Genomic DNA, 15,194 nt, shown 5'->3' on the forward strand with positions numbered 1-15,194 from the left:
CCAACAAGCCCCCCCGGCTGCGCCACTGGCCCAGTCTTTGCCTGACCATGCCCACCAGGCCACGCCCCTGTTGCCCCGGTCTCGTTCCGTACATCTTGGAGGAGCCGAGTTCAGAAGGAACGCGCCACACTAGCTCTCTGCCGACCCCCAGCCCCTACCCCGCGCTCATGGCCTCGCCGGGACCCCGCGCCTTACGGGCTGCGCTCTGTGGCGGCTGCTGCTGCCTCCTCCTGTGTGCCCAGCTGGCTGTGGCTGGTAACGAGAGCCAGGGTCTGGTTAGGGGCCCGGACAGGGACAGGTGGAAGAGGGTGCTCTTCACCCAGCTGCCTGCCCAGGAGCAGTCAGGGATTGGGGACGGGGGAGAAGGCCGGGCGAGGAGTTTCTAGACTTGTGCAGGGCTCCAGGGGTGAGTGAAGATGGCTCTAGCTGTGTGTGGAGTCCCGTGTATGTATATAGGCTCCAGGTGTAGAGGATTAAGGAGCTTCAGTTGTGTGTGGGGAAGTAGCTTCAAATGTATCTGGGAATCCCAGGTGTATGCAAAGCAAAGAAGCTCTGGGAGGTTCTAGGTATGTGTAGCCATGTGTTTGTGGAAACTCCAGGTGTGTAGTGGGGATTAGGGGTTCCAGGTTTGTGTGTAGAGGGATGAGAGCCACAGTAGTGGGGAAGAAGGGCTGCAGCTTGGGTTCAAGGAATCGCTCCTACCCCACTCCCAGGTAAAGGAGCGCGAGGCTTTGGGCGTGGAGCCCTGCTGCGCATGAACATCTGGCCAGCTGTCCAAGGGGCCTGCAAACAGCTGAAGCTCTGTGAACACTGTGTGGAGGGGGACAGAGCACACAACCTCTCTGGCTGCGTGTGGGAGCAGTGTCGGCTGGAGGAGCCAGGTATGGAGTTCAGCCCTCCCCAAGTTGAGTGTCCCAGTTCTGAACCCCAGAGCCTTGGCCCCTCTCCCCAACTCTCTCACCTGCACCTTCTCCCACCAGGACACTGTGTGGCCCAAGCCGAGGTGGTCAAAAAGGGTTGCTCTGTTTACAACCACTCAGAGTCATGTCCAGGTAAGGCGGCTCCCACTGGCCTAAGCCAAGTAGGGGCGGGGGGAAGGGGCTAAGGTGTCTGTAGCCAGAGCCTGCCATCCAGGAAGGAATTCATGTCTCTTGGGGAGGAGACCATGCCCACCAACACTTGGGTCCAATTTCAGTTCTGCCTTAGCTCACTGAGAAGTCTCTTCTCCTTTCTGGCCTGTTTCCTCATCTGTAAATTGGTATAGCTGGAGGATCTAGGACAGGCATATGAAGGGGGTAAATTAGTTCTTCCAATTTAAAGCATAGTGAGGACTTTGGAAGTTCAGAAAGGAATGAGAGGAGGGCTTTCTGGAGGAGGTGGCATCAGAGATGACTCTTAAAGGTAGAGATGGAGACAGGGCATGTCTGGTGGAAGGAACTGGGTGAACTAAGGCTTGAAAGTATGTTGGACAGATCTGGACCTAGAACAGAGGATCTGATCTGAATCAGAAGTTCAACTTGGCCTGGACTGGGGTCTTGATGGGAGTCAGGGGATGGAAGGCTCGTTTATGATTGATTCCCTGTCTCTTTAGCTGCCCACCACCACCCCACCTATGAACCAAAGACAATCACAACAGGTAGGTACTACCTGGGGGAATGGGGTGGTGGGAGGACTAGAGGTTTAGGGAAAGGCAACTGGGCTCAGGCACTGATGTGCTCTGTGACCTCAGCCCTGTGACTTCTTCTGAACCTGTTCCCACATCTGTAAAATGGGTTGGATAGCACCTCACAGAGTGGCTGTGAGGATTTTATGAGGGGATATATAGCGCCTAGGTCAGTGTCTGATGCAAGGAAGGTGATCAAGATGATGTTTCCCATCCCTCCTCCCCAGCACAGAACCAAGAGTGACCCTCTCAGGAACTGTTCTTGGTGCTGAGTGTGTATGGCTTAGGTTGTCAATGAGATGTCCTCAGTGACCACCTACTGCAACCTCCAGCTCCAGAGAGGGTCACAGAGCAGGTTCCTGGCAGAAGAGGCAAAAGCCACACCCCTTGGTCCCCACTGCCCCTCAGGGTCTGGAGGTCAGCAGGCTTGGCAGGGATGGCTGAAGAGGCTCTTGGTTAATTAAAGCCAGAAATGAGATCTTGGAGGCTGAATTATTGATGGCTCAGCTCCCTCCAGCTTGAGCCCCAGGTCGGTCTTGTGCAGCTCATATCTTCCCTCTTCTCCTCTTCCCCCAGTGTCCTTCTCTGGGGCTCCCTGAGCTGCAGCCAGGACCACCCTTTGCCCTTCATATTCTCAGACCACCCCCTACATAAGCTATACCCTTTGGGAGGTGGACCCAACTCCTACCTGAGCCCCTGTCCACTGCCCCAGAATGATCTCTCACCACTAGCCCTGCCTTGGGCACCAGACCCAAGGCCTGAAATCAAATACGTGGTGAGAGTTGATGGTTAACGTGGCACAGCTGGGAGCTGCCCAGGCACAGCCTGGCAACTCTGGGCCTTAAGGTGGGAAAGGGGTTAGGGGACACTGTGTGAGTCTGGCTCCGTCCTAATTGTGAGGTGACTCTGGACAGGTCCCTGGCCCTCAGGGCTCTGCTCCCTCTGACCTATATTGTCTAGTCTCCATTTTTCTACTTGGTGGGGTGTGGACCTCCTCTTCCTCCTCTGCTCCTTCCCTAAGTAAGGGTTCCAACGTACAGTGACTTCAGGGTCTCAGGGCTTAGGAGTCCTAAAAGGGGACCACATCTATATCTGGGCTTTGAATCCCGAGACCCAAGACTGAAAGAGACTCTGTATTCGAAGGAGTCTGGATGCCTAAGTTCTAGATCCATCCTCACCCTGTTGGGCCAGTGTGGGAGAGGGAGGCTGGAAGGGAGCTCAGTTGCCATCTGGCCCATGTGATCAGGAGGCCCAGAGAGGGTGTGAAGCATCAAGCCATAGAGCAGTTTGGAAGCAGGGCCAGGGCTGAAGCTAAGGCCTTGCCCTCCCCAGCCAGGCAATGTCCCTCCCACCAGGTACCTCCCAATTGCCCACAGGATCCGGCCAAACTTTTGAGCCTACTGTTCCAGGCTCCCATAGTGAGGACTGGGGCTTCTAAGTAACCTGTGCTGGTTACTGGGGTAGGCCTGGCATCCTAGTCCTTGGTGGCCTGCTATGACCTCCATCCTGCAGGAACTCCTCTTGTCCCTGAAGCCCATAACCCTGGCTTTGACGGGGCCAGCTTCATTGGTGGCGTTGTGCTTGTGCTGAGCCTACAGGCAGTGGCCTTCTTCGTCTTGCGCTTCCTCAAGGCCAAGGACAGCACCTACCAGACACTGTGAGTACTTGGCCAAGCAGCAGTGTCCCACCCCACTCCTGCCCCTCAGGTCCCCTTAAGTGCCAGTGTACTGTCCTCTCAGTGGAGCAGCCCTAAGTGCAAGGCCTCCCTCCCAATGTCCCCCATGTGAGCCGTACCCCTTCTTCCTCCAGTTGTGGGTTCTCTGTGCTGAGTTTTGGCTGAGGCCAGGACTCAGCCTGGGCCTGGTGTCTGAGAGCCCTGCTGAGCCCATCTGTCTTTGTCCCCTCATGCTGCCAGCAGGGAGGAGAACCAGTAGGTGATAGCCCAGGCGAGACTTTGGCCTGCAGCTCTGTGGCCACGGGAAGGACCTTGGCTGTGTGTGCAGTTTGGTTTTCCTCTGAGAAGGGATGCTGCTCAGAGGCCCCCGTGTGCTATGTGTGCTGTGGGGTGGGTCACCGCAGCCTCCATTAAAGTGTTTGCTCTTCCAGGGGCTGCCTGCTCTCTGGGGGTGGGAGTCCTTGGCCCGGCTGAGGCAGAGCCACCGCCCTGAGTGCCCTCTCTGTCTGGCTTCTGCAGAATCTGACCCCCTTCAGGCCTGGATTTCACACTGAGGGGAAGGAGGACGAAGAGGCTGCCCTCTTGCCCTCCTTGTGGGCACTGGGGGTGGGAAAACCTTTGGCCACCACTTTCCGGCCCCTGCAGGCACCCAGCAGTCTCAATGCCCAATATCTGACATTCTGTCCAATATCTTCTGTCTTGGGCCTGGTACCTGCAGCTGAGAACATCCTTCAGCCACCTCCTATCTCATCCATCATCTCTGTGGGCCCCCAACAGGCCCCCAGCTTAACACTGGGTCTGTACCTGCCTCTTCCACCAACCTGGCCTGTGCACTGTCCCCAAATAAAGGAACTCTTTCCAGCACTGTGCTTTGTGTCCTGTGTCTTGGGCTATGTGTAGATTAGGTGGGGCAGGGGTTCAACCACTGTCCCCTCCTTAATGAGAATTCAGCTTTGGACTGTTGTTGTCACCTTTTGGAATATTTCCATCTGTTAAAAGTGTTAAGCCCCCTCCCCTGCTCCCTTACAGATGAGGGTACGGAGACTCAGGTAAGCATACTTGCTCAAGTGAGATGAGGCAGGGCTGAGGTTTGCATTCAAGTTCTTCTGGCTCCAGAGTGAGCAGAACTTCAGAACTCCCCTGCAGAGCCATCTCCAGGCTCTTGTGGCTCCTAAAGTTATGTCTCTGCCCCAGTGCCAAAGTGGAGACACCCCTTGAGACTCTCAACAGCCATTTCTGCGCTTCTGGCTTTCTTTATTCAGGCCCTCCTAAAATACCCAGCCAATGCCCACCTCCTATCCTGGGCCCAGAATTCTTCCCAGACTGACAACATCTCCCACCGAGGGGGCACTTGGTGGAAACCAAGCATGTGGCTAAGAGTCTGACATTTAATCCTAGGACTGTTCTAGGAAGCTGAGACGCAATAGAGAGTAATGGTTGAGAGTTCAGACTGTGGAGCCCAAGTGTTCTGTGTAAACTGGAGCAAGTGATTGAACAGCTCTGAGCCTCAGTTTCCTCATCTGTTAAGTGGGTTAACAGCAATATCCTCAGTGGGATGTGGGGAAGGTTAGGATATGGTGCGTGTGCTCCATCTGCTTCATGCCAGGGCACCCATCCACACAGCTGTTCAGCCTGCAGCCCAGCCTTTTGCACGTCTTCTTCCCCCAGACCTACCCTCTCCGCAGTCTCCAGCTGCAGCTGGAAGGGCTCTGAAGGACCGTGGGGTCCACAGGTAGTTCCAGCTACTCCTTGGCCTCACAGAAAGCTCACCTGCCTACACATCACACCACCATCAACAACGCCACATAGTCCACCTCCTCGCCCCTCCTCCTCCACACTTTCATCAAAGCCCATCCCACCCCCCTCAGACAGCCTCCTCTCAAGCCACCTCTCCAGCTACTTGGATCTACTTCTTGTTACCCAGCCTTCCTTGTTCTGTCTCTGCTCCAAGCCTTTGCACATGCAGTTTCTCCTTCCTGGATCACGCTCCCCTGGCTTCTCCAACCAGCATTTAAGTGCTGGCTGGAATAATGCTCATTCTCCTTGGCAGAGGGAGGAAATACCCCCACCTCCTGCTGGCTTTCCACTTAGTTACGGAAATTTCTTTTATCAGATGTTTTCATTTTCAAAAGTAGTAAATGCCTGTAAGGAACAAAAGGATTATACAGAAGTTTATATTAAGAGTGAGAATCACTTCCCCTGGTCCCACCCCCCAGAAATAACTGTGGTTCACAATACGTTTCAGACCTTTTCCTGTGAATTTACAGCATTTAGCTTTTTTAAAATACAAAGTGAGATCGTACTGTACGTATTGTTTTGCAACTTTGCCCCTCTCATTGTCGATCAGATTTGCCCTATCACTTGTCCACATGGTGATAACTTATTTGCCTGCATTTTATCACTGTCCAGTTGGGTCATTTCCATGTTTATTATAAACAGCACCATGATCAGCAGGCTTGCCCACAGATCTTGGCATACCTGTGAGAGAGTTTGGATAGGACAGATTCCCAAAACAAATTGCATGGCCTCAGAGCGTCCATCTCATGGATTAATCCTGTCTAGCAAACTCAGCCTCCACCTTCCCTAATGCCTCCTTGTACCTCAGTCCTCCCCACGCCCACAAGCTTTGGGCCTGGTATAGTGGAGGCCCTCAGGGAGGATTTGATGGATGAATGAATAAATGAATGAATGAATAAACGAATGAGGCTTCCCTGTCCTCCCCTATCACCTGATGTCCCTCTCTAGCTCAGACCTTGCCCCTCACATCTAGATCATGGCTGCTGCTTCCTTACTGCTCTTCCATCCTCTAGGCCTGCCTGCCAGGGCTGCCCATGCAGTTGGCCTATATTAGCAGTTGTTTCCTAGGTCCTGCGAGGGGCTCCCCAAGGGATATGAGGGTGGGCACTTTGCTAAGGGTGCCCTGGTGGGGGGCATAGGGCTTGGATGAAATCTCTGTGGCTATGGGCATATAAGTGCCAGAGAGAGTGCAAGTCATGTCCTCTCTCTGGGCCTTAGTTTCTCCTTGTTTATTCTTTCATTTAACTAGTATTTATTGAACACCTTTGTATCAGGCCTATAACTCAGGGCCAAAAGTAATGACTATAAGCAGGGCTGTGTAAGGACCAATGGTGACATAAAAATTGCACGGAGCATGACTTGTGGAGTGCAGTAGGTGCCCAACAAATAATAGCAATGGTCTTTAATACTGTCGACAGGATTGAGGAAGGATTCCTAGTGCAGCTAGCATTAGGGCTGGACCTTCATGAACAGGCAGAGCTTCATGGTAGAGATGAAGATGAGGGCATTCCAGATGAAAGGCACAGAATGAGCTAAGGTTCAAAGGTGGAAAAACCCCTATGAGTGCAGAGGTCTGGAGAGATGGCTGGAGAGCCCTGGAGGCCAGGATCAGAAGTCAGACTCCATCCCAGTTGGCAAGGGCAGGGAGCCCATTCTCTCTGTGGCTGAGGGAGGAAATGTCCCCACCTCCTACGGGCTCCAGCTTCGGGGCCGGGGGGGGGGGGCGTGTTCCTGGGGAAGGACAATAGACGGAACTCTTCCTTTAGGTACTTCCACCAGCCTGGCCTTTTTACAAACTGGCATCTTCTCTCAAGGGCACCAGCAAGATGGGCCTCTCATGGACCCCATTCTCCCTTTTGCTCCTCTTGCTCAGGGAGCCTGCCTGTCTGAGGACCCAGGACCACCTCAGCTGCCCAGGTAGGGGCCTAGAGCACCATCCTCACCATCCCATCTTCGTTCCCTTCCTGGGTGTCCTTCTCCCACCCAGGCTCACTAGCCTCAAGGAGCAGGGTGGGAGTTTGATGATCTGGGCTCTGCACATAAATAGATGGAAACAGTGCAAAGCCTTGAGGCAAGTATCCTGACAGCTACAATGTGGGAGCTGGAAAGAGAACTGCAGAGGGGTCTAGGAGAGACATGCCCACTCCACCTATGACCACTTGTACCCGACTGGCCCTGTGTCTCCCTGCAGAACCCAGGGAACTGGAAGCCAGCAAACTGTCCTCCTGCCCAGTTGTCCTGGAGCTCCAGGAAGTCCTGGGGAGAAGGGAGCTCCAGGTCGTCAAGGTGAGGGATACTAGAAAGCAGGCAAGGGCCAGGGATAAACTGGGGAGGCTGGGGGTACAGCAATAACTGTGCGGATAGGTCGTGACAAAGGGACAAGGAGCCTACTGTGTGTCAGGCTCCAGGCTGGGTGCCCAGCACCCTAAATTGACTCTGTGAGGCAGGTGGAAAGTTTTCCCCATCTTACTGAGGGAGAAAGTAACGCTCTGAGAGAGTAAGTCCTTTTTCCACCATCACAGCCAGTGGAAAGTGCATCTGGGATTGACTTCTGGCTCCGAATCCCTGTTGTTTTTTGGCCTTGGGCATGGAATGAGATTTATAGTATCTCTGCCTCTGAGATTTCAGGGCAACCTGGACCACCAGGCAAGATGGGCCCCAAGGGTGAGCCTGGTGAGTGTATGGGATCAGGGATTCTTCTTTCTTTGTTCTGTCCCTGGGCTAGAGAGGGGAAGGGCTTTGCTCAGCTGCTGCTCAGCTACTGGCTGTGGCTGTGCCCCCACAGAGGGATGGAAGGCTGGGAAGAGTGGGAAGGATAACGAGAAGGGCCTGGGCACCCTCCCCTCTGGGGATCTGCAGGCATCCCCTTGGCGATACTCAGACCTCACAGCCAACATTCAGTCTTTCCGGGGGGCAGGAGATCCAGCGAACCTGCTCTGGTGCCAGGAGGGTGAGGCAGCCTTCCCAAGAGCCAGAAACTTGGAACCAGGTGGTACTGGGGTGTTGGTGGACCACTAGGTGTGGCCCAGCCTTCCCTAGAACCCCCTTCAGGAGCCTGAAAGAACTGAGAGGGCTCCCGGGGTCCCATACTTAGCTTCTTCCATTGCCCATGGAGTGGGGGTTGAGACATAATTGGGGGTCCCCTCAGTTCCTCTTTCTGTGTCCAGGCCCCAGGAGCTGCCAGGAGCTGCTAAGCTGAGGTGCCACCTTGAACGGCTGGTACCACCTGTGCCTACATGGAGGGCAGAGTCCTTCCAGTCTTTTGTGACATGGACACTTCAGGGGGTGGTTGGCTGATGAGTGTTGGGGAGAAGGGACTCACAGGCCCACTGGGCACTTCTGCCCCTTAGCCCCTAGGGGGAGCCAGAGCCCACTGGAGCCAAGGCATTCTTTAGAGTAATTCACTAGATAAAATGTTTACTGAGCTCCCAGAGGGTCTGGCTAAAGAAGTCTGAGAAGGCTTTACAGTTGAAAAGGCCTCGAAAGCTATGTAGAAGTTCTCTAGACAGATGAGGTGCAGAAGGGCATTCCAGATAATGGGAAAGGCAAATGCAGCAAGGCAGTACGGTACAAGAGGGTTTCTGGAGACCATGTGAGTGAGCTAAGAACAGGGATGAGTGGTTGGCTGAGGTCTACTGGTGTGGGTCAAGCATGAATTGAAGGCCTCTGCAAAGGCCAGTTCATGGAGGGCACTGAATGAGCACAGAAGGCAATGGAAAGCCATGGAAGAGTTTCAAGCAGAGAGTAACCAGGTCAGACTTATGTTTTAGAAAGATGACAACATGGAAGATACACTGCAGGGAGGGACAAGAGGGGAGACAGGGACACAGGTTAGGAGGACTACAGAAGTCCGAGCAGAAGACGACAGTGGGTGACGACAGCAACGGAAATAGAGGCACTGAGACTGAGAGATATTTAGGAGAGAAACTCTACAGGGCCTGGGGACTGCTTGGCTTGAGGGAGGAAATGGAGGTGGGGAGAGCATCAGGGTAAGGCCAAGAGTCTAGCTTGGGTCTCTGGAGGTGACCTCTTTGCTCTAATGTCTTGGTTTTTATCATAGTAAACTATGATAAGACCCAGTAGGTCTAACCATCTCCAGAAGGCAGGAATGATATTTCCATCATTCCAGTCTCCCCCCAGGGCTTGCAAGGCTTTGGTGTGACGTCGAGTGTTGGTAAAAAATAAGAGAACGTAGAGTTCATCATAGGCAAAGCTCACCTGGACTCACACTTTATCAACAAGCCCCCAATCCAAAGAGGGGGGAAGTATCAGTCCGCATTTTACAGTTCATCTACTCTCAGCTGCCATTGCCCCCTGCTTCTCATCCCATGCCCAGCTTGGAGTAATGGCTAGTGTGCTGACCTTCTCTGCCTCCCTAGGTGTTCCAGAGGTGACAGGATGGTTTTGTGGATTTCTTCCGCTCTTGGTCCTCTTATAAAGCAGGTTTTGGGAGCCAGGAGTCTGAATTCTGGCCGGGAAATGAGAATTTGGATCAGTTGACTCTCCAGGGTAAGTTCCCAGCTAGGGTCAAGGAAGCCTGAGGTGTATTCCTCCAGCAGTTTGAGGTCTGAGGATTCCTCATCCTTGTCCCCCACCCACACACACACTCCAGATAACTGGGAGTTGTGGGTGGAGCTGGAAGACTTTAATGGCAACTGCGCCTTTGCTCGCTATGGGTCCTTCTACCTCCTTGGGGAGGCAGATCACTACCAGCTGGTGCTGGGCAAGTTCTCAGAGGGCACTGCAGGTGAGTGACCATAAGGTAGGGCCCTGCAATAGGGGAAGAAGGTGAGGGAGACTAGATTTCCAGCACGACCATAATGACCTCCATAATGACCCAGGGCTATTCCTTCCCCTCTGTGGGCCTCAGTGTCCTCATCTGAGAAATGGCAATCATGAGACAGGGTAGTACAAGAGTGAAGAATTTGGGCTCTGGAGGCAAACAGACCTGAGTTCGAATCCAGCTCTGTCGTTTACTGTTTCCCTGGGCAAGTCCCTTCCTCATCAGAGCCTCAGTTTTTCTTCTGTAAAATGAACAAGGAAACAAGGAGGGAGGCTGTGGAGCCATCTGAGGCCCTGCTGAATGTTAGCATTATCTGCTTTGGAAGAAAAACCGGGGAAGGGTTTTTTTTTTTCTTCTTCTTCTTCTTCAGAAACAGCAACTGTTGAGACACTTGAAAGAGGGAAGTGGTTATGAGGAGTTGCCTCAGGGAAGCCCCCTTTCCTGCCCAGGCATATGAAAAGTCCCTCCCAGCTCTCCCTGACAGAGTTGCTCGGGCTGCTAATGGGAGCTAGGAAGAGACAAAGGAGCTAGAGAGAAGCTGGGGATTCTGGGAGGGGACAAGGCAGAGGGAAGAGCTGGTGGCTTTGGAGCCACAGTCCTGAATTCAAATCCCAGTGCCCTTGTGACTAGCTGAGTAACCTTGGGCAAACACCCTGGCTCCTTGGCACTGCTGTTTTCTCATGGGGCCTGATAATACTACCTCTCAGTTGCTCTGAGGGTTCTGTGAGATCATTTTTTCAAGGGTGCTAGACATGGTGCCAGCACCAATGTGCCTCCCACACCCTCCCTGCCAGGGGACTCCCTGAGCCACCACAGCGGGATGCCCTTTACCACCTATGACGCCGACCATGATATAGCTGGGGGCAACTGCGTGGCGACTGTCCATGGTGCCTGGTGGTATGGATCCTGCTATCAATCCAGTCTCAACAGGTGCTATGCAGTATCTCGGACCACCGCCCACAAGTATGACATTGACTGGGCCTCAGGCTTCGGCATGGGCCACCCTTACCGCAAGGTTCACATGATGTTTTGCTAGGGCACCCTGGCAGCCGGCACCCTTATCTCTCCTGTACAGCTTCCGGACCCTCCGCTACTCTTCCCCACTGCTAACTGCCTCTGCTCTTCTATCCACATTAAAAATAAACTTATTTTAACCTTTACCTGGCTTGCAGGACTCTTAATTACTGGGAAAAACTCGAGGGCAGAACAAGGACATAGATTTTAGCTCCATGCAAGGAAGACTTTCCTTCCAGTAGATGGAAGGGTCAACCTCATAAAGCAGCGAAGCTTCCATCTCTGGAAGTGTGCAAGCCAAAGCCAGAGGAGCATTACAGTGAAGAAGACTTGGAAAGGATTCAAGCATCCACTGACAGTGCCCTTGGGCCCTCCAGGTCTGGCAAGTAGATGGTTTTGTGGTGGGAGTTGCACAGCTTTTTCACCCTCTCTGTTGCCCATGGCTCTTTCCACCCCAGCCTCTGTTGTAAGCCAAGTTCTCACCCTCTGCTATTTCTTGCCTGTTCCACTAGGAAGTGGTTTGAACTCAGGGACAAACCAAGGAAGGCACATTTTATTTCCATGGGGCCACAGGGTAGTGAAAAAGCAGTTATTGAGCTAGCATTTATCAAGCAGTTAATTTGCCAGAGACATAGTCTAGAAAGTGGCAGAGCAATAAATAGTTAAGAATCTGATATCTGTAGTCTGATAGGGAATACTGGGATTGCATCTTGCTCTGTCATGTGGCTAAGTGATCTTAAACAAGTTACTCAACCTCTCTAAGTCCCCAGTTTCTGATTTCAGAGTCCACTGAGGTTTATAGTAGGTTGCTGCCTCGCTAATTCACGAGAAAAGTTTAGGGATTCTTGGGAATTTGGAGCTGGAAAGCTGCTGTAGCCCAAGGCCTCTTTCAGGTGGGCAGAAAAAATGTTTTTATAGGGACCCTTTTCAGGTCCCACGGTCACATTCTGAGTAGAGGTCAAATGTTAGCTGATTGAATTCTGGGGAAAGCAGCCCCCTGGCAAGAGGGCTCAGATGCCAAGTCTCATACTAGGGCTAATGGCAGGTGGAGGAACAGACTTCCCCCATTCCAATCCTTCCCTGTGCGCTTTACCGAGCTCTGCACACTCTGATGTGTCTGAAGGTCCATTCACTCAACAGATGCCTGCAGGACAGAACCTGCAGCTTACGCCTCTTCCCCATCTCCGGCCTGACCACACGTCTTATGACGGTTGGCGCGCACAGGGGCACAGGACATTCCAGAAGCGACTGGACTCAGAGGTTCTAGCGGGAGAGGAGGGAGAGGAGGGGCCGAGTCCCAGGCCGCTAGGGGGCGGTGCCGCCCCAGGGCCGAGGGCGGAGCTTTCCCGGTCGGCGGGGAAAGGGCTTGGCCCGGCTACAAGTCCGGGCAGGAGAGAGCGACGACGCACACTCTCCTGCGGAGTCAGCTTGACCGGCACAGTGAGACCGATTCCCGGGATCTCCCAAGTGACTTTGAGCCGCGGATCACTCGATGCCCCAAATTCCCGCGACCCAATTCCTGATTTCAAATCCTCAAGACCTTTCAAGTCAGAGCCCGGATTTCGCCCTGGACTCCAGATTCTGGGAACGGGACCTCTAAACAGACTTTGGATCTCTGGTTCCTAGGAGATTCCCAGTCTCGTCCGGATTACTGATTTAGAGATCCCTGGATCGGTCATCCCTGGCTCCAGCTTGGCCCCGGGTGTCCAGAGTCGGGCGCTCGAAGCCCTAGCGCCCCCGCATGGCGAGTGCCCCCGCGGCGAACCCCTAGAGCGCGCGGGCAGCTGTTGGCAGGACCCGCTGGCCGAGGCCCTGAGCCGGGGCCGGTCGATCGCGGCGCCCCACGGCCGGAGCTGCGCTCGAAGCCGGCCGCTCAGCGTGGTCTATGTGCTGACCCGGGAGCCGCAGCCCCGGGTGGAGTGCGAGACCGGAGCCGAGGCAGAGCCTCTGCCCCTCCGCTGCCTGCGCGATGCCTGCGCGCAGCAGCCTGGGCCACGGCCGCGACCTCAGCTGCGCAGCCTGCCCTTTGGCACATTGATGCTGGGAGACACAGCAGCGCTGGATTCCTTCTACAATGCGGGTGAGAGCACGCTGGGGGTGGGGCCGAGAGCCGGGGTGGGGCTTAGGGGCGGGGCTTGGCGACTCCAGGGTGGGACTGAGATAGATACGAGGTCTGGGAGGTTATAAGGTGAGCTAAAGCTGAGGGACTCGAGGCGGGAACCTGACAAAAGTGGAATTTAGGGCATCTGGAGTGCGGCCGGACTTAGGCTGGTACTTAGTGTATCCAGGCCCGGTACCGGCGTTCAGGGTTGAGAGTTAAGTACTCTGGAGTCCGCATAGTGCCTAGGGAGAGGCGCTAGGATTGGCCAGGGCTAGGAGCCGGGCAGTGTGAGGTATTTCGGGAGTGGGGTTGGAGAACTCCGCCTCCGGATGATTTTGCACAGAGTTTATGAGGGCGGATTCTGGGAGGTGGAGCTTGGACTAGGAAAGGGGCTATACATAGGGGGCTGGAGTTCAGTCCCTAGCATTTCGAAGATCGGGCTGGAGATGCAAAAAGGAGAGCGATGAGACCTGACCGACAAGATTCTGGGAGAGGAAACTTGGGTTATGAGGCCCCAGTAGCCCCGAGGCAATGGGCGGGGCTGGAGGCGGAGCAGGTCCGCTCAGGGGCGGGGCCAAAGGAGGCTATATTCCCGTGTGGTGTGGGTCACCCCTCCCTTCCACCAACACTAAGGTCCCGCCCGCCCCACCCATACTTATTTGTTTATCCAAGAGTCCGGGCACCGTGCTTGCAGGATATCTACAAAATCGCAGCCTACAAATGAAGGCTGACTCGCCCTCGAGAACACAAAGACACACAGAATCTTACACAGAGTCACAAATCATATTCATGTCAATACATGGGCCCTCATAGACGCTATGGCACATAAAGATCCAGTCACAGTAAATCTACACACAGACACAGACACACATACAGATACTTACAGGCACACATACAGCACAGCACATCTACACACTGCTGGTGCCAGCCCTTTTCAAGAGATTGGGTTTAGGACCCAGGGAAGGGAACTTATGTGTTTGCCCAACTCTTACCTCTTAAATGGCCTAGAATAGACTCTGGGCTGGGCACAGCCTCCTCTCCTCTGTACCCAGTGCCCACAGGCTCTGATCAGTGAGATGAGGGTCCTAGCCCATTGAGCTCAACTTCTCTCCTGAAACATCACAGATACCAGTTGTGTGTAAGAGCCAAAGGGACCCTAAAAAGGGGAAACTGAGGCCAGGAGCAAAACTGGATCCTGCTGGAGTCACACAGGAAGGCAGGAGGAGCCAGGATGGATCTCCAGCCTCCTCCTCCACCAGCTGGGCTTGAGGGTTCAAGGCCTCCACTTGTGTACCCACAGATGTGGTGGTGCTGGAGGTGAGCAGCTCCCTGGCACAGCCTTCCCTGTTCTACCACCTTGGTGTACGTGAGAGCTTCAGCATGACAAACAATGTGCTTCTCTGCTCCCAGCCTGACCTCCCTGACCTGCAGGCCCTGCGGGTAGGTGGCCAAGTGGCTGGTGGGGGAAGACACAGGGCAGGGGTGGGGCCTAACCAGAATACCAGTATTTGTCTATTCCCTGCAGGAGGACATTTTCCAGAAGAACTCAGTGAGCAGAATCCAGCCCACACTCCAATGTGCCCTTGACCTCCCTTATGACCTCTGACCCCCTGCTACCTTTCTTGGCCTCCTCCCTAATACCTTCCTAATACCCCCTGACAGCTGTGTGATCCTGTGCTCTCTATTGCTTCCCTTCCTGAAGTGTGCCCCTTCTCTGCTATTCCAACCCCACTGGTGCTCACTTCTGACCCCCTCCCTGGTCCTCTCTAACCTGCTGACTTCTGACCTCTACTGATTCCTGCCTCCCTCCCACCAGGATTGTGTTGGCAGCTACACACTGATCCCCTATGTGGTGACAGCCACTGGTCAGGTGCTGTGTGGTGATGCAGGCCTCCTGAGGGGCCTGGCTGATGGGCTAGTCCAGGCTGGGGTGGGCACTGAGGCCCTGCTCACACCCCTGGTGGGCCGGCTTGCCCGTCTACTGGAGGCCATGCCCACGGACTCTTGGTAAGAGAGGCCTGGAGAGAGGGTGCACCAGGAGGAGGCTGGAGAGGGTGGGGGTGGGCCCCACCATTCCTTCTCCTTCCCTCCCTCCCCTGTTTTGGGCATCAGTGGCTATTTCCGGGAGACCATTCGGCAGGACATTCGGCAAGCCAAGCCA

The 15,194-nt window shown here is 54.3% G+C and overlaps 3 protein-coding genes across 4 annotated transcripts in view; all 3 read left to right on the forward strand.

The window, feature by feature from the left end:
- Positions 1 to 38: 38 nt before the first annotated feature.
- CD164L2 (CD164 molecule like 2) lies at positions 39 to 4,185 on the forward strand. 2 transcript variants are annotated; one of them, XM_025041479.1, is made up of 6 exons: positions 39 to 255; positions 714 to 881; positions 981 to 1,052; positions 1,592 to 1,636; positions 3,176 to 3,320; positions 3,858 to 4,185. In XM_025041479.1, the coding sequence occupies exons 1-6, from the start codon at positions 48 to 50 to the stop codon at positions 3,862 to 3,864; spliced, it is 645 nt and encodes a 214-aa protein (XP_024897247.1). In that variant the 5' UTR covers positions 39 to 47; the 3' UTR covers positions 3,865 to 4,185. The 2 variants fall into 2 exon arrangements, with proteins under 2 accessions (XP_024897247.1, XP_006924428.2); XM_006924366.2 differs by lacking the exon at positions 3,858 to 4,185 and having other exon boundaries at positions 3,176 to 3,324.
- Positions 4,186 to 6,961: 2,776 nt separating this feature from the next.
- FCN3 (ficolin 3) lies at positions 6,962 to 10,954 on the forward strand. Its single transcript, XM_006924524.1, is given in 10 exon segments — positions 6,962 to 7,052; positions 7,327 to 7,350; positions 7,353 to 7,421; positions 7,764 to 7,808; positions 8,053 to 8,085; positions 8,303 to 8,370; positions 8,372 to 8,437; positions 9,515 to 9,644; positions 9,748 to 9,882; positions 10,713 to 10,954. Coding segments are annotated over 10 exon segments (903 nt in total).
- A 1,182-nt stretch (positions 10,955 to 12,136) lies between these two features.
- The window catches only part of MAP3K6 (mitogen-activated protein kinase kinase kinase 6), an 11,614-nt gene continuing 8,556 nt past the window's right edge, over positions 12,137 to 15,194 (forward strand). Inside the window, 6 exon segments of the mRNA XM_006924525.3 lie at positions 12,137 to 12,142; positions 12,559 to 13,012; positions 14,334 to 14,473; positions 14,559 to 14,582; positions 14,850 to 15,040; positions 15,146 to 15,194. The exon segment at positions 15,146 to 15,194 is cut by the window's right edge and continues 22 nt beyond it. Of these exon segments, the coding sequence (XP_006924587.2) occupies positions 12,137 to 12,142; positions 12,559 to 13,012; positions 14,334 to 14,473; positions 14,559 to 14,582; positions 14,850 to 15,040; positions 15,146 to 15,194 (864 nt within the window).

Source organism: Pteropus alecto, unplaced genomic scaffold (assembly GCF_000325575.1).
Source record: "Pteropus alecto unplaced genomic scaffold, ASM32557v1 scaffold39, whole genome shotgun sequence".
Taxonomy (NCBI): Eukaryota; Metazoa; Chordata; class Mammalia; order Chiroptera; family Pteropodidae; genus Pteropus; species Pteropus alecto.

Bases quoted from the DNA above. Each gene is read 5' to 3' on its own strand.
- CD164L2 (XM_025041479.1), top strand. From the start codon at position 48: ATGCCCACCAGGCCACGCCCCTGTTGCCCCGGTCTCGTTCCGTACATC. The intron at 882-980 runs GTATGGAGTTCA...TTCTCCCACCAG, and splicing joins GTGTCGGCTGGAGGAGCCAG to GACACTGTGTGGCCCAAGCC. The intron at 1,053-1,591 runs GTAAGGCGGCTC...CTGTCTCTTTAG, and splicing joins CCACTCAGAGTCATGTCCAG to CTGCCCACCACCACCCCACC.